This window comes from Dioscorea cayenensis, chromosome 10, assembly GCF_009730915.1.
Source record: "Dioscorea cayenensis subsp. rotundata cultivar TDr96_F1 chromosome 10, TDr96_F1_v2_PseudoChromosome.rev07_lg8_w22 25.fasta, whole genome shotgun sequence".
NCBI lineage: Eukaryota > Viridiplantae > Streptophyta > Magnoliopsida > Dioscoreales > Dioscoreaceae > Dioscorea > Dioscorea cayenensis.
The window spans coordinates 6,341,187-6,362,859 of NC_052480.1; the positions used below are offsets into that span (position 1 = coordinate 6,341,187).

The window sequence follows — 21,673 nt, forward strand, 5'->3', positions numbered from 1 at the left end:
AAATGCATTGTGTGAGGCTAGAATGGACTCCAAAAATAAATTTATGGTTGATGTGCAAAAATGAATGCTATTTATATTCTAATCATAATTCTAATTACATGTTCAAAAATAATAATAATAATAATAATAATAATAATAATCAGATAGTCATGTGGATAAATAGTCAAGGAAAAATTTATAGGTGTTTTATATGAGTAATTATATTTTTACAAAAATAGGTTTTTAAATAGCTTTCTCTAATGACATGCATGCCGCGTTATTATTTATGTCAGCATTATTTTTTTTTTCTCAGTCATTTTATTATATATAAATCCTAAATTTAAATTTTTAATTATAAATAGTAACTTTTAGGATTTAGTATTTAAGATTTAGAATTTTTAGACTTTTGAGTATAAAATTTTATTGTGTATTTGAATTTCGAATTTTAAGGTTTTAAATAGAATTTTATAATATTTTATAATTTTTAGAATTTAGAGATAGATTTAACTTATTATGTAAATATAGCATCTCCTAAATATAGATTAGTTTGTTTTGTTTGATGTATTTCTTTACTACAACCCATCCAAATATTAACCATGGGCAGTGAGAAAATAGAGATATTTTAATGGGTTGAAAATCAAATGTTTGAAACCTATGGGATTTATGGGCAAAATTTAATTTAATTTAATTTAATTTTAACTGTTTAATTAACCAATACATTTACTAAAACATAGAAATAAATAATAATTTAAAAAGACCAGACAATTAAACCTATTTGGAGGGGTACAAGTGAAAAAAACAAACCACTCTAACAACAAAATTGGTTAAGCTTCCACCCCAAGTAATCATATATATTAAATGACATACAAATCAAGATACAAGGCCAAACATAATTATAACTACAAACCTCAAATGAATCACAAACACAAGCTGATTAAAAATAATTAACAGATTGGTGGCATCACAAAGCACATTTCTATGTATATATCTTGGGAAAATTTCAGATAAACGATTAACATTGCATCAAATCTTTTCTTCCATTGGTTTTCTCAAGCTCATATTCACTCGTCTCCGATGACCAGTTTCCCACCTGAACAAAGGGTGATTATGTATTAAAGATAACAAGTTTTACAAGCCATACCCAAAAAGCTTATAAAATTTGGATTAATGTTGAAGTTCTTGATTGGAATAGTTGGGGAAAAAGAAGGCATTACCTATCGAAACTCAGAGATTCCAAACACACGGGCGGTATGATCGTTTGAAACTGAGACGAGGGAGTTTCCATCAGCTGAAACTGCAAGGGCTTGGACGACATCAAGATGACCATTGAAAGTCTGGGCACAATCCCCGGAAAGGCTGTTCCAGATTCGCACCTTCCCGTCCACACAGCCGGTAGCGATGTATTGAGTTGTTCCCAGCCATACCAGGCATGTTACACCTTCCTGGGCAGATCCGAAAGGTATACATAAGAATGAGAAGTAAATGGAAAAAAAAAAAAACAAGAGATTGCTTGTGAATTGGGTATACGGACTTCATGATCGCATGTGCAGCGAGGGGATGACCGTTGCAGATCCCAAATAATGAGCTTCTGATCGATGCTTCCTGTTGCAGCCCAAGGGTAGCTGTGTGGAAGATTTTCAAGTTAGTTCATCGATATTTAATAATTTCGTTTTAACTTAAGTTTGGCATTTGTCAGGACAAAGATTAAACAAGACAAATAACACAGAATAAAATTTGGTTAATTGCAGCAAACTAGAAGAAACAATCATTCTGTAAATCAGATGAAAGGAGTTCATCTCTGTTAATCTTCTTTATTTGTCGACGATTCACATTCATCACTGGCATTGAAATGGTGGCAGAGTATGTTCATCGAGTATGGGATAAGGAGAAATACTGTTCATAACTCCACAAATTTCAACAAATATTCAAACATGGGCTATATTCAGATGCAAGATCAGATTAACTAAAAAAAATGGGAGGGAATCTTGCTGTTATTATAATGGTATAATAGGTCATGTTATACATTTCCCAGTATAATTAAAGACCAAAACTTAAATAACTTAAAAGAAAATCATAGCAGTCAATTAGATAGAAGAGTTGTCACAGCTATAACATAAAACTCAACAAGAAATTGACACATTAAATATAAGAGCCATACCTTGATGAAAGGGAAATACACTCAATAGAGTCAGAGTGAGCGAGCAATGAGCTGATCACCTATGGATAAAATTCCAGCACAACAGAACTTATCAGTATGCTCTCTGACACTGTATGAGATTATTAAAAGCATACAACCACCATAGAATTCTAACAGCAGCCATTCCCTGATAACTATGCAACAACAACAGATATTCCATCAGAAACAAGTATCAATTTGAATTACGTTATTGTGACACATGTCTTAATTACTAACACTACATTTAATTTTTTTTTTCCTGCAATAGGGAATTGATGAAGATTGCATAAAATAATAGCTAGTATATTATAACAAACAATAAATTGAACTACTGAAACATGCCAACCTCCCAAGGCTAAAGGGGTACTAGACCTATTCAATGCTAAAGTCAAAAAGAAACTACAACATCGACAACTCAACAATCAAATTGTTGCTCTAAGTAGAATACAACACTTTGTGAAACTTATAAATTGAAATATCAATCTGATTTGAAAAGACAAAGCTGGATTTCTTTTTTAAAGAAGTTTGATTATGTGAAGTAAACACTGCAGAAGAGAACAGAGTACAGACCTTTCCAGTAGTTATATTCACCATGTGGACTGAGCTATCTTTTGCACCAGTAATAGCAAAAGCAGAGTCGGATGTTATAGACATGCACGTCAATCCATCAGTATGATAGGGATGACCTACAAAATTGATGATCTTAAATTAAAAATCAACCATGTAACTTAATTGTTCTTGGTTTAAGTAGATGCAAAAAAATTGAATAATGATCTGGTAACAACTATAGTGATATTATTCACTTCCAAACAGATTAATCATGTTAAAACAAGAAAACCTGATGTACAGAGGATCGACACCAATCTGACATAAATAGTCAAACATAGATTAGTGACATGTACATACCACCTATCTAACAATCAATTGCACCTAACAAAGCTAATATTCTATTATGCAACCAAAGAATGGGACTTAAGATACACAGTACTATATGATTCATTATTCCTGAAGATATCCTCACCTAGTAAGAAAAAACTTGAATATGCCAAGAAATGGTCCATTCATAATCTGATAGACTCTGGTGCTTTTCTACATAGAGATTAACAAAGGTTTTCCTTGATCCTATTGAAAAGAGGCCATAAATGTATCTCAAAGGGCTTTGATGTATCTAATGGACCACTGATATTTATGTTTGCCCTCCATATAAAGGAGATTCAAAAGATATGAGTAAGTATAATGAAAAAAAAAAATCCCTTCTTAGAAAGGTTTAGAAAGTTTAAATTGTATGCAAAGAGATGCTCAAACAACATAAATATTAAAAATTTAGAGATAATTATCAGTTAACTAAGACATAGGAGAAAACATGAATGGAAAGCAATGGACCATTTCCTGGTGCTACTATCCTCATTTATAAACATCACACAGCATATGACAAATAACTGAGAAATCCAAACTTGAAATTTAAGCATATGATGATTTTTCTTGAAGAAGAGCAAAAGACAAGCAAAATTTCTCAATACTTGCTTGCATTGTGAGTTCACTTAAGGTGCACCAAGCTCATCAGCAAAATCACTCGCTCACAAAAAGAGAATACTATTGAAAAAAATGTTCCTGTTGGTCTTGAAGGATGCAAGGAATATTAGTTATCAAAAGTATAAAACACCAAATGACATAATCAGGATGTTAGGCAACACTCAGTGAAAGAATATGGATAAAAAAAAATAGATGGCACATGGATGTACAAATACATGCAGTAATTTTTGGTGAAGAAAGGAGGGGTGCAACATGAAAAGACAGAACAAATACCTCTAACAACATGGATACTCTGCCCAGTTTTTGGGTTCCATATCCTCAGTGACTGATCATCAGAACCAGTGCAAATACTTTTACCTTCAAGGGCCCAAGAGTTGGAAATGAATCAGCAAAACCAAAAACATTCAAATACTTTGGCAAGCACAAGAACATTGCAATCACTAATCCAGACTACCATCTGGGGTGAAATCACCACACGTCACCGCGCTGCTATGACCAGAAAACATATTGAGATAAGCATTTTTTTCAGCATTCCACATCCACACATTAGAATCTTCAGATCCTGCTAAAATTAAATATCCTCTTGGGTGCCATTTGATCCACTGGAAAATGCAAGAAAAACCTCTAGTTATGCATGAAACATAAAGATGAAATCAAATAAAATATAAAATTCAAAGAACCACCAAGACAACATTGTTTTTGAGTCCTCACCTCGACACTGCCTTGGGGCCCTTCAAGTGTACATTTGAGATTGCCTAAAGATGTGTCCCAAATTTGAATAATCCCATCAAAACTTCCAGATGCAAGGTACCTCCCATCATAACTGAATCCCAATGTAGAAACTGTATCTTTATGACCTATATAAGATGACAGTCATAGCAGAAAATTTTGAAGATGGTTAAATCTAAACCTTAACAAATACAAAACACACATGACAAAATTTTACTGTTTATTACCAAGCTGCATAAAAATTAACATCCGTTAAGAGTACCCGAGACTCAACACACTTATCACAAGCATGACTTCATAACAAACACAGCTAGTGTAAAATTATATTCCCCAGTGTGGATTCCATGTGAATAACTAATTCCAATGCACTTGTAAATGCTATAAGAAAATTCTCCAGCTAAATCAATGACATTTCGGTGAAGAACTGGCTTACATAGCTTGAACCAAAACTAGGTCATACGCAACAATCTCAGATATCAAAATTAAGGGTATTTTCTCAACTATTACATCAACCCCCTCTTATAAATTCAAAACTGATGACTTAACAACTTGAAAGAACTCCTATGGCTATTGAGAGAACAATTATGAGTCTTCAATTGTCTAAACATCTTTACCACCAAGGTTGTGAATCTTGTGTGATGAATTGTCAAGACATCATGTAGTCATGATCTCCTTCAAATCCAAATGCTCGATAGTGCTTCATAATAGAACGCAACAAGCCCAGCTACATTTTAACCCATATCATCTTCATTTACACACCCCAATAGAAGTTCACTTGGCAAGACTCAATTGAACTCCAGCAGGTCAACCTCAAGGGTTTCTATGATTTTAATCACAAATGTAAATAAATGCAGCAAACATTTTGAGAGGCATCTAAACACAAATGTCCTCTATGGCATCTGTAGTGCTCCTTTCACATACATCAAAGTCAGAAAGAAGCATATGGTATCCATTCTTTAAATCAACAGAATGTATTTTAAGACAAATAATAGCATATTTTGCAGGCAGTGTATGATTGATTCATAATGCCTGTCCTTTATAAAATCAGGAAGGCATTCTAGCACAAGGGCCAAAAACTCAAAACCCATAGGTTCTCACACAAAATAATGGAGTAGCAATTCTATTGAAGATGCTGTAACAAATTGATTCATCATACATAAGAATACAATCATGAGTTTATAGTTCATATTATTCCATAGGACCAGTTTACAGGCCACTCCTTGTGATCTTTTCTACGCATTAAACAGTTAAACAGCTAATCCTCTAAAACAGATGGATCATGGAAGGCATGCGAGCGCGCACACACACGCAGGTATGCATATATAAAGATAGATTGTACTAAAGGCCCAAAATCAGGGTAGGAAATTAACAAGTCATACAAACCTTGTAGTTCTAAATTCAAGTCCGCAGAACCTATCCTCCACAAAAAACCCTTATCATCTTTGCCTCCTGTAGCAACAAGAGTTGCATCTGTAGGACTGCATGCGACAGCATAAAGCTCATCTACATCAAAATAAATGTGCCGCCATTAGAGGAATAAGAAAACAGGCAATGTCATGGATATTCGAGTCATTATGTAACAACAAAACATACAAGACCAGATGAAATTTTAGAAAACCGAAGCGTATTTCTTAATTAATGAAGACTACCATCAAAACATAAGACAAAAATAATTCGGGCCCACTAAGCACTTCAAGATCCATACTTGATATTTTTATTTGACACATGAACAAAATCATATTGAAGTGACATAGCCTGCCTGACAGAACATTGTTTACCTTGGCCAATCACACAGTTGAAATTAGGCATGAGAAATCATCAAATAATTTGGCCTTTATTTGGTGTAATCAGCCCAACAGAACATTGTCTACCTTGGCCAAGTGCACAGTTGATATTACATATGCGAAGTCATCAAATAACTTCACCTTCATTTGGTATGAGTGTTTTTCCATAAATTGTTTTAAAAGGATCATTTCCTAATCACAGTTAAAATCTAATCATGTGTTAATCACACGGTTAAGAACTTATGCGAAGTCATCAAATAACTTCACCTTCATTTGGTATGAGTATTTTTCCATAAATTGTTTTAAAAGGATCATTTCCTAATCACAGTTAAAAACAGGTATGCCACATGGGATTTGGATCAATACTAGCCTACAGTTACTAAGAATTTGCAATATCTTATTTGTTGGTACAATAATTGAGTTGCACTCTAGATTATGTTCTTTAGATTTACTTTCCAAAATAGAAATTATATGCACCAAATAAGATTACTATAGCTGTAGAGAACATCAAGTGCCCACAAACAACGACATTCTATATAGCAGTAATAGTTTTAAAGTTATCAACACTAGTATAGATTCTTTCAACAACTTACCTGAGTGGCCTGTAAATGTGTGCATGGAATCATCAGCTTCTTCTGCAAGAAAAAAGTGGAAAATAAATCTTAGATGTTTAACTACAGAATAAAAGGATGTATCATAGCAAATTCCTATGATTTGGGTATTGAGGGTTGGAAGTTAGAAGGATATCATTAGAAATGCCATGAAACCAGAAAATTCTAATCAGAATAAAGATCTTGAATTTACATGATTTATGGATTCTATTATTTTCTTGAGGAGAATAAATAAACTTATTTGGGTAAACAGAATAATACTTCCAAAAGTTGCTCTTTTTCAAACTTCAAAATCATAATTTTACCAGGAAAAATAAAAAGTTTGTTAAGGCATGGTGTTTGGCAATAATAATTATGGCATAGAAAAGAGAACATCGACTAAGGAAAATCATCGAACTAGATATTTCCAAAATAATTCAAATCATCCTGATGCAATAATTTTCTAAATTCAATCATTTCCACCTGTGCCCGCATACACACAAATAAAAAATAAAAATAAAAATAATACCTTAACTTTATAATCAACACTACGCAAAGCATACAATGAATCTTAAAGATCAAAACTTTTCCCCATGCGAAATCTGTACATATTGCCCCTCATATTTCGGTTAAAGGTGAACAAATAATTTCCCGGGAGATCAACCGAATTCAATCATTTTCTCCAATTGGAAAAAAAACAAAAATGTCAGGAAGAAAGCAAAATGTCTTAAATTCTAATAAAAAACCAGTTAAATCATACATTAAACATCAAAATGAAAACATTTTTCTCAGAGAGAAAGCCAAACTCACCCATAATGTCCACAAATCACTGCTAAAGGAGACAAACAATTTAAAAAATAAAAAAAATAGAAAAACAACCATACCATGATCAACATCCGAATCCAAATCATCATCCCGATCTGGAAGTTCTGTTTAAACATGAGAAGAAAAAAAAAACACATGAAAAATCAAAAGAAACCAAGAGAGAAAGAGAGGATAAAACTAGGAAACAACGAAGGGACCTTCATCATCAACGGGGATGACCTGAACGACATCGTCCTCGTCCAAAAAGACCTCTCCGTGCTCGGAATCCTCGTCTTCGTGCGGATTCATTTGATCACCAGAAAAATATAGAGAAATCGAAGTAGGGTTTTGCAGGATTTTGCAGGGCTTCTTCAACTAGGGAGATGAAAACACTTGCTGTAGCCGCCAGGGTTTTTTTGCTTATAAGCCCCTGAAATTTTATCTATTGTGATATATTTTTATTTTTTTCAACATATTCCAAAAATATCATAAAATTATTAAATTAGTTTATAAATTTACAAAAAAAAAAATCCGAAATTTCTGAACATGTGTGATAGCTCTTTCTTTCTTTCTTTTCTTTTACCCTTTTTTTCCTTTGTATTTTTCATGGAACTTTTTTTTGTTTTTTTGGTTGACCATGAAAAAAAGGGGTGTTAAATTATATATCATTATAAATAATAGAGTAATGCTATATAGAGCGAACCGCTCACACGAACCAGCCACACGACTGATGTGGCTAGTAATGTGACAGTGGTTCTCTCTCCTCTTTTATTTTTTTAATTTTTAAAAATAAAAAAAAAATTAATAAAATGATAGACATTTTGTCTCTTTATCTCTCTCTCGTGTCTATACCCTAGCTTTCTAGGATCCCAGCTCCCGTCCACCATTCCCCTATCTCCTACACTGTCGTTCCCGCCCGAAGCTTTCCTCTCTATTGCAGCATGAGTGCCCTGCTGTCGCTTTCCTCTCTCTTGCGGCATGAGTGCCCGGGAGCCGCTCCCTTCTCTGTAGTGCCCCTAATCCCGACAGCTGTTCTCCTCTCGTGTTCCCAGCTCCCGTCCACCACTCCTCTCTCTCATGCATCCCCGCTCCTGGCCACCGCTTCCCTCTCTTATGGCACGAGTGCCCGGTAATCGCTCCCTCTCTGTTGTACCCCCAATCCCAGCAGCCACTCACCACACACACACACACACACACACTCTCTCTCTCTCTCTCTCTCTCTCTCTCTCTCTCTCTCTCTCGTGTCTATGCCCTAGCTTCTATTCTAAGCCAAAGAGGTTGGTCCGCCTCCTCTCTCTCTCTCGTGTTGTAGATCCCGATCCTTCTCTCACTCATGCCCTAGGTTCTCTGAAATTTTGGGATGAAAGCCTGGCCGCCCTATTCTCTCTCGCGCCTTTGCTCCCGACTACCGCTCCCCTCTTTGGTGCACTTGTCCGAGAGTCTCAGCTCGCCTTGAAATCAGGTACAGAGGCAATGATGATGCCCTAAAAAATTCTCTCATGCCCTCATCTCTCTACAATGACGGCTTAGTAGCTTGGATGGCCTAATAGGCAACCACTACTCCTATTGTTGTAAAGGGAGGGGGAAGGGTGGGAGAAAATATCCACTGTTGATTCTGAGCCTCTTTTTCATTTTTGTTGCTTGATATTTTGTATATATTCAACATGAATCATTTTGTTGCATCATGTATTTCTTTCTATCGACGTGGCTGGTTTGTGTATTTGGTTAGCTCTATATAGCATTACTCTTTTAGATGTTATTGTGGCCATGATGATTTGCCCTATAAAAGAGTATGGAGATTGGGTGGCGTAGCAACTTTAGTTGCAACCTATTAATTTAGGTTTATCCATGTGAAAGAATAGAGGGGCAAGATCTGAGCCTTTGATGAAACATGAATTCATTCTCTGAATTTTTTCCGAAACCTAGGATCTACCCCTGATTTTTCCTGCTCAAATCTACAAGAAAGTAACTTCTGTGAGTATTTATGTTAATTTGTTGATCTTTTTATCTTTTACTAGTTATTTACAATGGCCTTAACATGCATTGATCTATTCATGTTAATTAGGGGAATCTGCATGATGCTTTCTATAGAATTCAAGATGTAGAGGCTAAGCGTTTTATATTAAACACTTGATGAGTTATCTATCTTGTGGTATTGTTATTTCTGTTATAGATAGTGTTTATGGGATGAGCTGACCATCAACCAACACTTGCTCCAATCTTGGGGGATTTACAGCTTTATTGATAGCAGCCGAATTGGAATGACAAGTTCTCGGACTTGTTCTGCTGAACTCCGCCGGACAATTTGGAAGCCCAAGTGCACAAAACACAAACACTGAAGAACAATCAATCTTAAACAAGTTTATAATCAATTCAATGAAAGAAATTCTGCAAAGAACCATCCTCAGTTTCGTATTTTGGCAATCAAAGCAACCAGCTCGAATTAAATCAGTCTTGAAAACTGTAAACCACTCCTTACTAACTCACATTCATCAATTTCTTTTCTTGAGCAATCATAACTGAAATCTAATTACTATAACTATTCAGGTTTACATAAACACCACCAATGTCGATGATTATCTTGTGGAATCTATAACCAAGCCAGCCGGAGATCCCAATGTCAGAGAAGTTTATTATAGGTAAATAAAACCCACTTGTTATGTTCATTCTCTTCTTGACAAACAAAAATGTCGCATACAATGAAATACATGAACCAAGAATACAACTTAACACGCCGCTCATCATATTTTATTTTCAAATTGATGGCAAAATTCATGACAAATCAGACAAAGTATGTGGTACCTTGTCCCGATTTTTGGACCTCTTGCCTCTTTTTTGATTTTTATGCATGCATTAGGGGCAAAATGGTTATTTTCCATTAGTGGCATCCTTGGATAATTGGACAGTAGGTTAGGTGTGAAAACCAGCTGAAAACCAGGGGGCAAAACGGTGGTTTGGACTCATTTCTTTCAATTTTCTCTTATAAGGGGCATTTTGGTAATTTTCTCCTTTAAAAAAAAATCTGAAAATTGAATGAATAAGAGAAGCAACGTGGTTTCTCTTCTCAGCCTCTCATTTCCTCTCATTCTCCTGAGCTTGGTGGCGAGGCATCTTCCAAGGGGAAGGAAACTGTCGACCAGTGAGCGCGTCTCGAGGTGAGATGACTAGTTCCGTGAGTGGTTAAATTTATAATTTGCATAGATTTAATAAGAGTACTAAAGTATTTCTTCATGTGTTTTATCACATAAATTTGATGATAAATTGGTTTTCTTTGATATATATTTTGAGCACGAATTTACTTGAAATGGTTAAACCTAGAATGCTTATACCTATTTATTTTGAAAAGAAATATGTTTACTTGCATCTCCGTAATTATATGCAAATGGAATATGGTTTGATGTATATTTCCGTATATATATGCAAATGGAACATGGTTTGATGTACATTTTCTGGTTTAAACATTGTATGATGGATTCTTTGAATTGGAAATTGGAAAGAATTATATTGTGGCATTCAGTTTTGATGGTGACGGCGGATTTTAGTCCGACACTGCAGTGTGGGGTTCCACGGTCCAGTCTTATGGGAGGCGGCGTGGTTAACCTTGGTTTACCCTGGTCAAGAGGTGCGCGGAGCCATTGACAGGGGGTTCTTTTAAGTGAGAAACCCGCGGTCACCACACGGGGATCTCAGTGGCCAACACCAAGGAAAGGCAACCCTTTTAAATTTTTAAAAAAAGTTTTAAAAACTCCTTGGTGGTCCCATAGCTAGTCGCGGCAACGATTAACGTGGGAATTGTTTTAGGTCAGCCTGTATTTTGGAGCTATGTTCATTGTGTTTTAAAATGTTATTTGCTTTTGATGAACCTTGTGTTATTTGTTAATATGTTGAATACTTGGAATTGATTTTATATATTATTATTCGTGTGGAATTACTATTTGAAATACTTTATCACTCTATTACATCTATGCTGACACCACTCACTGGGTAACACCTGTTAGTCACCACTCTCCTTTCCTCTTTCTCAGACTGCGACGTTGGACTAAGTTGTGTTGGGCAAGCAGTAGAGTGACCTACTTTTCCCTTTGTATAGGTTAGTGTGCTATGTGCATTTAAACTATATGGATCCACTAGACTTGAGTTTTATGTACTGTTCCTGTACTTTGTATTTGTACCTTTTGGTTGTATGTGGAACCCTGGCTGGTCCTGTTATGCACCTTGTATCTTTCTTTTGTAAGTGGTGTTAGCTGGTTTGTTTGAGCCTTACGGTGACTAGGAGATGGGACACTGTAGGGTCCACTCCTTGTTGTCGTGGTGATTGCCACGTGCCCGGCTAGGGTCGGGGCGTGACAAAGTATACACTGGATAGTTTACAGAGCAAGCTGTCATGCCTATTGCTGTTGCTGTGGGGAGATTTGGATCCATGGTAGGGCCAGGAAAGGCTGAAAGAATTAGAAATTGCAGAGATAATTGATATAGAGATCTCAAACTTGGCTCCAGATTGGGGAAAAAGCTCTTGTAAATGATGAGGAACACCTTGTTTATAGCTATGGAGGTGAAAACCATCCATTGTATTCCATGTCTGTTACAAATATTTATATCTATGTTGAGATCTAGACTGTTACAAACATTTATATCTATGTTTGTTAATTAATTACATATGATTTGAGACTATTTTTATATGCAAATGATCTCTTCCCAGAAGGGTTTGTTCAATTGATTCTTTTTTACTATGTTGATATGGAAATGGTTGGAATTAGATGAGTTTTTTTAAATATATTATAAATATAGGAACCGCAAGAGCATTAGAGCCAAAGCGGGTAAGAACCTCAAGACATATTCCACGTCCTCTTGTTTGAATAAGAAAAATCTCTGATACCATTAGCCAACTAATAGGACCAAAAGACACCTACATAACATTTCATAAAGGTAACAAATTTCAGCAGATATTCACTGAAAACATTAGCAAAACTGTGGTTGCATAAAACCATTGTCTTGTAACTACAGAAATGAGATCCATCATTAGAGACATTTGGATATTTTCATACATAATTGACATATAATTCCACCAACACCTCCAATCAATAAGGGTCGTCTTCCGAGGTCATCAACTTTTAAAATAGTTACACCAGTCATCAGCAGCTGTCAGATGAAAAAAGTCTTAATTTTTCATGATTTACTAATGCTAAGTCGAGACAAGTAGATGATCATCTAGAATTGAGGTTCAAATTCCAAACAAAAGCATATATTCTCTCATCTTTAAAAGACCCAATAACCACTGAAACTTAAGCAGCATCAGCTATAGCAGAAAATCTAGCACTCTACAAAACATTGTTAGTATCAACATCTACAACTGGTAAACGGACCAAAACTTCAAAGCTTATTTCCAACCAAGCACTGAATGTGCCTCCATGTTGAAGTTAAGTACATCAAGAATGGATGCCGCATAGTATAACACACTAGGTTGCCCAGTTATCTATCATGATTAAATCCAACCAATTAGCAACATGACTCCACCATCCATTTGCTTTGAAAGAACTACAATCACTCAATTCAAGCAGGTTATTCAGCATACACACTGATTTATCCTAAAAGTTTAAGACAAAAATCACATAGATATTAAATGAGCTATTTCATTATGAAAACATATAAGATAGAGAAAATTAGTACCTACTGTAACGCCATCCATCCCATAGCATTGATCTCAAAGCTTCCAACTAGGTAACCTAGCTGAATGTGCATTCCACTTATTTATTAGCCATATAACTAGAAAATTAAGTAGTTCTGAGGGAGGGGTGCACTGAAAGGGATTAGTAAAATCTAAAAGCACAAGAAGAATACTAATATCCCAAGAATTATAGAGTGGAGGGGTGGTCTCGGAAATATAGAGTGGAGCTCCATGCATAGCTTGTAATTAAGTTATGTCCTGGCTTTGAATATAAGCAACACAAGACAAAATTAAACAACACATGTCTTGGTTCATCTCTTCATCAAATATAAACAACACAAAACCTAAACATAAACAACAAGACAAATGTTACAACAATAACACAAACATAAACACAAAAATCTTTATTTATAACACAAACATGAACACAAAATTTCAGTTTTTCCTTCACGAACATGAACACAAACACGAACACAAAAATTAAACCTTGCTCTATATAACCAACTTGCATCACAATACCATTCCCTAAATTTTTTTTTTCCTCCGCACCCTACGAAAATGAGTAAGATCATTAACTTCAACACAAAAATTAAAAAATGGATAATACATCACAATTTCATATCACCAACAATCTAAATCACTAAGTATTGAATATAAAAATAAATACATACGTCTTGTAACTCACCTTAATCAGAGATCATTGCATTGGTTTGTAAAACCCAGAGAAGAACTATGATGCATATCCAAATTGATTGATATAGAAATTTGAATTCACCTAAGAATAGAGATTATAGTCCAACAAATCATTACAAAAATTTAAATGATTGAAATATGTAATTTGGACATTAATGACAATTACAAGAGAATTACCACGTTCTCTTATGTGCAATGATTATCTTGTGTAAATTTTTGAGCTGCTACATCTTCCTTTGTTTGTGCCTTCTGCCAATAATAACATGGATGTTATACATACAAAAAAAGGTGCATCGAAAAAAAAATCTAAAGAAGTAATGAATATGATACTACATAAAAATACCTTTTTCTTGTTTTTGATTATTATTTCTTCAACTTTTGACTTCTTCATTTTTGATGGTGGACAACCTTTACTCCATACCTTCAAAGGAGTCAGAAATTTTTGATGTGGCACATTAATCGCCTCGAACAACATAGGTGTAAACTTTTTCTTGCAAGTTATGTTGCCTATCAACTTCTCAATTGCCTCATTCACATATTTCATTAAGAAGATGGATCTGTCATTTGACTCTGCTCCAAGTTCTGCGGCTTTAGTAAAATGAGAGCACAATTTATTTTACCGTTGTTTCTTCTTATTGGTTTGTGGGTCATCATAACAGTTTAGTACATATGTATGCATGCGTTTGATATCCTTCCTCCATCGTGGTAAAATATACCTAGAAGGAATATCTTTCACATTCTTCTCAATAAACACCTTGCAAATGTGCCTACAAATAATACCCCTTGCACTCGAACAACCGACAAGTGCATTGTATACCACTTGCTTTCTAAATGCACCTTCTTTCTCTTTGACAATGTCAGACACCTGAATTGAGCAGACGACCCTATGTGAACCAGTGAGAGTAAGATTGCAATATATCATTCCTCGCAACTCATCTTGAAACAATTTAAAATTTTCATTTGCGTATGCTTCTTGTAGTTGCTCCTCAAAAATAGCAATCATTGATCAATGGAAAACATGAGTTAAATGAAGCAAAATCAGCTTTGTTCTCCTTCTCAATCTTGCTTTTCAAGGCATTATCATATTGCTCAACAAACAGCTTCAGTGAAGTCATCGGACCAACATAGCCATCAAAAAATGCATTTACGCTTTCACTTCTTTTGAGTGGTAGACATTCCAGCCCAAAATATGCTTTTAACATATACAAGAGCCCAACGATCACGAATTTTGAATAGAGAATTCAACCATTCATTTTTCTCAATGTTATAGTCCGCCATCATCTTCAAGTATGTGTCTTCAAACTCTTTAAATATCCAATGTTTCATACGTGATGTGTTTTAAAATATTCTTGATTTCTTTGTATTCATTTAAATCTCCAAGCTTCTCGGGAACCTTCTTCATGATATGCTAAAGGCAAAGAAGGTGATGGGAATTTGGAAAAACCAATCTAACTACACCTTGAATAGCCATACATCTGGTCTGTAATAATTTCTTTAGGAGACTTGCCTGACATAGACTCTAGCCAAGTTTTTAAAGAGCCAAACATATGTTTCTGTATCTTCCTTCGACAATAAGCTACATTCAAACAATACCATCTGTCCATGATGATTTACATCGACAAACGGAGCAAATGGCATGTCATACTTATTTGTCAAGTATGTTGTATCAAATGAAATTATATCACCAAAAGCTCCATAAGCCGCTATAGACCTCGCATCCACCCAAAAGACATTTCTCAAATGACTTTCCTCATCCATGTCAATCAAATGAAAAAAGTTTGTGTTTCTTTGTTGCATGTGCGAGAAATATTTTCCAAGTGCTACGACATCTCCATCGCCAAGCCAGAATTACCTTGCTTTCACAATATAATTCATGCAATCTTTCTCAGTATATGTTAAATTTTCATAATCCCCACTTTCAACCGCTAGGGAATGAAAATTTTTGCTTAGGCTTATCCTTACTTGGTCGTTTTAATTCAAGCTTTCTTTTCACATATGCATCAATTTTATTTATTGCACTTTTAGGAAACGAGCTTTTTGTGGGCTAAGTGCATGATTATACTCCAAATTAATACTATGAATGGTAAATCGCCCATCATTGCCAACAATGACATTAATCATTGCCGGACAATTTACTTTGGTGGATAGCCTTGGGTTGAAGGAGTTTTTTCAAAGTAGATATTTGCTTGCCACCTCTTGCACATGCTAACGTGTAATATCTCGATTTTCCATCATCACCTAATCTTGTGCTATTTTTTTGTTATGCCAAACCCTTCACGCCGCGCATACTGGACATATAATTTATAAGCTTTTTCTTCAGAATCAAGCATCATACCAGCCTCTTGCATAATATTTTCAATTAAATCCAAATCTACCAGTTTTTCTTTGGCATGTATTTCATAACTTGAACATCCAACTTCTACATTATCTTTTCTTTGCTCAGAACACCCAAAATCCACTTCTTCCATGTTCTTGCTTTAGGTATATGTCCAAACACAAATTAAACAAACAATAAAAATTCATAAATAATTTGCATTATTTATTGATTTCAGAATTTTCTTTAAAATAAATTTCACGATCCGATTACCATCCAATAGAAATCATCTTTTTTTTTAAAAAAAAAAAATGCACACTCATGCTTTGGTGGAAAAAGGCTGTGAAAGATAAATAAATATACCAAATAAGTGATGACCCGAGCTAGGGCACATGAGAAATGAGAGCGGCAACCGAGAGCTAGAGCACGACAGAATGATGATCGGCTGCCGACAGCGGAGGCACACGATAGAGGAGAGTTGCTGCCGGGATCGGGGGCACAACAAAGAAGGGAGCGGCTACTGGTCACTCGTGCCGCAAGAGAGAAGGAAGCGGCGGCCGGGAGCAGGGGTGCAGAGAAAGAGGAGCGGTGGACAAGAGCTGGGAACTGAGAGGGGAGCGGTTGCCAGGATTGAGGGCACAACAGAGAGAGGAGCGGCTATCGGGCATTTGTGCCGCAAGAGAGAGGGAAGCGACGACTGGGAACAGTGGTGCAGGAGAGAGGGGAGCGGTGGACGAAAGCTGAGAACCGAGAAAGCCAGGGCACATGACACAAGAGAGAGACAAAATGTCTCTCAATTTATTAAATTTTTTTTTAATTTTTAAAATAAAAAAATAAAAAGAGGAGAGAAAACCGTTGCCACGTCACCAGCCACATCAGTCGTATGTTTGGTTCATGTGAGCGGTTCGCTCTATGGAGCATTATTCTAAATAATATGATTTAATGTTGTCAGTTGCACATAAAAAAAAAGGATAGATATCAAAATTAACCTTATTATTTTTTATTTTTAGAAAAAATGCTAAGCATGAATCATTATTACATTTATTTCAACAAATAGTGATGGGCAAGATGCAAGATGAAAACCCTGTACTAAATACTATAGTGGTACTGTTATAGTACTATAGCAACAATGTCTATCATTGTTTCTAAATGCAAGGTACTAGTCACATTATTGTTTTAATAGGTTTTGTGAATTTTTTATAGGAGATGTTATATTTTTTCCTTCCAGGGTTGCATGACATGAAATTTATTAACTTAGTTTAATTCTTAAAAATCTTTTTGGATGTGACAAAACTTTCATCATCTCATATGATGCTTGACCGGGTTAATAAATTTTCTAAATGATCAATAAGCCACAATCTTGGTGTATCATCACCCCGTAATCGGACGACACTTGTTGACTTTGTAAAAAATAAAAAAAAAACACACATTTATTTCTCAGTCATAGGCAAATCTGGTGATAATTTCTAACAGTCATTTAGGCACCTGTAAGATAACATTTCTATGTTCAAAACATATTATCTTCAGAACTCTTTCCTCTGCATGTAAAATAGGAAAGTTTACATTTGCTTTCATAACTATAAATACAACATCAAAGACATGCACAAAAATTCCCGAGAGATTCGTTTATCAAAGAATATGCACAACAACAAAAGAACAGTTGGAAAAAGTTTTCCTCGTGGCAATTGTGTCGTGACACGATACGCAAATGAAAAAGTATTACTTCAAATCATTTTTCTTTCGCTCAAAAACAGTTGTGTAGCGCCATAGAATTCCTCCAACAAGATTGTTCAAGGAATGCGAAGCCATTGCCGCGACAATGCTCGAGGAATTAATAGTAGCCAAGCCATAGGCAAAGCCGACAAATGTCGCCCTGGCACAATTCACAGCAGACAAGGAATGAATTTCAAACAGTCATTTAATTTGATGAATTATCAGCATATGAATGTGAACAAGACTGAGTTAACTTAGTCTACCAGATGGCGAAAGAATATCTCCGGCCATTCCCTAAGTGAAGACATCCGAAAATTGCACCAACTGCCAATGCACTTCTCCAATCGAGACCGAAGATTGGTAGCACTGCCCCACGAAAAAGCAGCTCCTGAAAGTGTTCCAGTTCTAGTCAATCATTTGGTATTTCCTTAGTTTAATAACTGACATTCACCATGTTGAATAATCGATTCATCAAAATGTTTGATTTATAATGCCATTATTTACCTCACTGATTCCTGGTAGAAATGCTACAATGATGTAATCCAAAGGTTGAAGGGAGCCGAGGACCTGAAATTTAGAATCAGATAATTTAGAAAACCAGTTCTAAAATTATACGGAAGAAGTTTATTTAAAAAATCAAACTTTGAAGTTGTTTTCATACACTTGAGAAAATCTATGCAATCAGTAACTAATATCACAATGAAATAACCAATGATTCTTTGAAGAGGAAATGATCGAACTCTAAATCGTAAGTGATCAAGAAAGACAGGAAGAAATTAAAGGGTGTGTGTTAAATGTACTTGTTGATTAGCAGCTTCACTGGACTCTGAAAAATCAGGCCATGTCTTCAGTAGTATGTATCGACAAGATGATATTAATATAACCAATCCGATTATCCATTCAACATGCCATGCTTCAAAAGAAACTGAAGTAAAAGTAATCAGTGAATAAAATTCATATCCTCGAAAAGAATAAAGAAGAAATTTGTCATCTCTTATTGAAACAGGATTATTACAGAGGTTGCCGAATCATCCAAAAATGTTTTTATGATGATTACAACCACATATAGATGGCAAAATAGAGAAGCGAATTAATTTATCAAATAAGAAATGTATTTGATTTGTGTTGGATCTTTGGAAGGAATGTGCATTTTGACATGTGTAAATGACAATGAGGACGGTTGCAAACACAACATTGAACAAATAAGCTAAACTAATTGATGGAAATGATACGGCAAATTTCTAAAAAATAACACAAAATATAAAGTTGAAGAATGAGAATGTGTATCTCTGGCATTTATTTGATAAAAAGAACAGCAAGCAGGTACTCAATATATATTATACAAATGATATTCCTAAGATTCTTCATTAACTCACAATAAGAAGACAATGTCAACCCAGTTTAATCACAAAGAAACTAACACCATCAAGAAAACAAAACAAAAAAGAGTAACAGAGTAAACTCACAAAAAGAACTTTTACTAAAAAACTTACAGGATACTGCTGTCGCATCAAAGACAGGTGCTCCTTCTGTAAATGCAATATGGGAAACCTGAAGTCGCAATAAAAGAATAATTATTTGAAAATGTTACAGAAACAGTGAACCAAGCAGAAAGTTATTCTAATCGGTGTATTTTATAGAAGAAAATGTGTAAAGATTTGCAACTCTCAGAAACCAAGTTTAATGATGAATGAACACAAACCTGTCTGACTACCGCACCTAAAGCAAGCAAACAACCAGATGTAAAGACACATGCTTGAAGCACGGCGCTCCTACTTGAGCTTGCAACTGGAACATTGTCTTTTAGGCTACCACTAGATAGCTCAAGATCGATGTCAGAACTACTTCGATCTTGTACAAGAGACTCCCCTGGTAATTCTGAGTTGTCCTTTGATGGAATGCGATTACTTTGCAAAGTTCTTGTTTTTGACTTCTTTGAGAGATTTTTGGCTTTCTTATTAGAATTTCGCAAAGCAGACACTATACAATGAGGTCTTGAAATCTAGAAGAACAAAGAAACAGTTTATTTTTAGCATCTCAACCTGTAGAATTTGAAAAAAGAAAACAACATATCAGAGGCACTTGCATTGTATATGTCAGCTGAAAGAACTTTCTTTGCAGAGAAGAGACCATTGGATTGAAAACCTGGTCAAGTAAACCATCTACTTAAGATCTCAGAAAATAAAATATCAGAATACCAACAGACAATTTATGGCAGACATGCCAAAGAAATAAGCAGCAGTGGAAACACAAAGGTTTTAGTGTAAGGTAGTTGATTTCAGAGAATTTTTTTTTGCTTCACAACATATTCCATAACTTATCTGCATCCTTTAAAAGTTTTCTCTTCAAACAAGTTGAAGAGAATCATAAAGTTATGATTGACAATGAAGAACAAACATTTGCAGATCCTATACCAAATGTGTGTTTAAGAGTATTTTCTTATAAACAAGCTCATGATCGCATAATTTTGGGTAATACCACTATTATCTTCCCCACAAGCAAATTGCTGACAGAATTGTTGCATATATCTCTGTAAAATCTTAAACAAATTTGAGTCAATCACAGTGAAACATCTTGCCATATGCTAATTCACAGTGAACTTGAAAAATCATATATATGTTTTGTGCTACCGATTCTTGGAATCCTTGACGAAGAATTTGTATTTGATCCGGCATATATTTATGCTAACCAGTCAACATATCATGCTGAAGCTCAGTTCTTTCTTCACACAGACTCAAAAATTCTCAAACCAAAGACTGCTTTCTAGGAAAAACAATCAATTCACTGATTTTTCAAGTTGAAAATAAAAATAATATTATACAAACCACCAAAAAAACACTCACTCTTTTCAGATACAGCAACCAATTAACTTCTTAAAAAGAATTGATCAGTCCGTTAAACATTACAGAAATAAGTAAAATTGTGAATCTAATCAAGTTCAATGAACAAACCTTGAGAAAGGATCAAATGGTTGGAATCAACACAAGTAGCTGAGCCTGGTGGAGATGCATTTACAGCCAACATTGCTGCACTCTAACCATAAACAACTGTCAAGCTAAAATTTTTCTGCTGCCAAAGTACAAGTAAAACAAACAAAAACATCAAAGAAAAAAACAAATAAATGGCAGATATTTTTGCTATGCTACTCCAAATAGTTGATTAGGATTTGTGTGGTAAGAATTGAACTCAAAATTAAAAAAAAAAATTAGAAGTTGATAAAGTACATACCTTCCTCACAAACTGATTTCTTGCAGTGGGGAAGAAGATTGGGAAAGAGTGTTGTGTGGATTGAGTGGACCTGAGCCCATTACAATTTTGGTCTGCTTAACAGACTATGTTAAGTTTTTTGAGTTGTTGGAATCTTGGATAAGATCAAAAGAAAATCTGAGTTGGAATCTACCTGGCATGGTTTATGATAGCTTCACACTTATTATTGTTTCAGACAATGTCTTGATTATGCTTTCTCTTTAATAATTTAAAAATATAGAAAGAAGAGGTCTCTTTCATTCTTGCTTTTTCATAAAAGACAGCTGATTCACTGTGACAAAGTCGAGTTTGCCCTTTAGCGCCTTCTTATTATAGGCGTTTAATGGGATGGTAATTGCCGTTTACTAATTATGAATTTTTAAATGGTGTTTTATAAATGGATATAACTAAAGAAGTTTTTTAAAAAATAATTAAATATTAAGAGAT

At 35.0% G+C, this 21,673-nt stretch overlaps 2 protein-coding genes across 5 annotated transcripts; both read right to left on the reverse strand.

Annotated features, from left to right (window-relative positions):
* Positions 1-799: 799 nt before the first annotated feature.
* On the reverse strand, positions 800-8,004 carry LOC120270889 (angio-associated migratory cell protein). The gene is made up of 12 exons (XM_039277962.1): positions 7,814-8,004; positions 7,676-7,720; positions 6,795-6,836; positions 5,801-5,920; positions 4,400-4,545; positions 4,143-4,290; positions 3,962-4,045; positions 2,726-2,841; positions 2,138-2,196; positions 1,511-1,601; positions 1,194-1,421; positions 800-1,069 (listed from the first exon to the last, which is right to left on the reverse strand). The coding sequence occupies exons 1-11, from the start codon at positions 7,902-7,904 to the stop codon at positions 1,194-1,196; spliced, it is 1,170 nt and encodes a 389-aa protein (XP_039133896.1). The 5' UTR covers positions 7,905-8,004; the 3' UTR covers positions 800-1,069.
* Positions 8,005-17,721: 9,717 nt separating this feature from the next.
* On the reverse strand, positions 17,722-21,402 carry LOC120269938. Of its 4 annotated transcripts, XM_039276915.1 has the most exons (10): positions 21,381-21,402; positions 21,209-21,300; positions 20,932-21,013; positions 20,067-20,125; positions 19,683-19,982; positions 19,474-19,531; positions 18,781-18,905; positions 18,485-18,547; positions 18,244-18,368; positions 17,722-18,140 (listed from the first exon to the last, which is right to left on the reverse strand). In XM_039276915.1, the coding sequence occupies exons 1-10, from the start codon at positions 21,385-21,387 to the stop codon at positions 17,987-17,989; spliced, it is 1,065 nt and encodes a 354-aa protein (XP_039132849.1). In that variant the 5' UTR covers positions 21,388-21,402; the 3' UTR covers positions 17,722-17,986. The 4 variants fall into 4 exon arrangements, with proteins under 4 accessions (XP_039132849.1, XP_039132852.1, XP_039132851.1 ...); XM_039276918.1 differs by lacking the exon at positions 21,381-21,402 and having other exon boundaries at positions 20,932-21,006; positions 21,209-21,362; XM_039276917.1 differs by lacking the exon at positions 21,381-21,402 and having other exon boundaries at positions 20,932-21,046; positions 21,209-21,362.
* Positions 21,403-21,673: the final 271 nt, after the last annotated feature.

Bases quoted from the DNA above. Each gene is read 5' to 3' on its own strand.
- LOC120270889 (XM_039277962.1), bottom strand. From the start codon at position 7,904: ATGAATCCGCACGAAGACGAGGATTCCGAGCACGGAGAGGTCTTTTTG. The intron at 7,721-7,813 runs GTCCCTTCGTTG...ATGTTTAAACAG, and splicing joins CATCCCCGTTGATGATGAAG to AACTTCCAGATCGGGATGAT. The intron at 4,546-5,800 runs GTTTGTATGACT...CATCTTATATAG, and splicing joins CTTGAATTTAGAACTACAAG to GTCATAAAGATACAGTTTCT.
- LOC120269938 (XM_039276915.1), bottom strand. The intron at 18,548-18,780 runs GTACATTTAACA...TCTAAATTTCAG, and splicing joins GTGAAGCTGCTAATCAACAA to GTCCTCGGCTCCCTTCAACC. The intron at 18,369-18,484 runs GTAAATAATGGC...GAACACTTTCAG, and splicing joins TTCTACCAGGAATCAGTGAG to GAGCTGCTTTTTCGTGGGGC.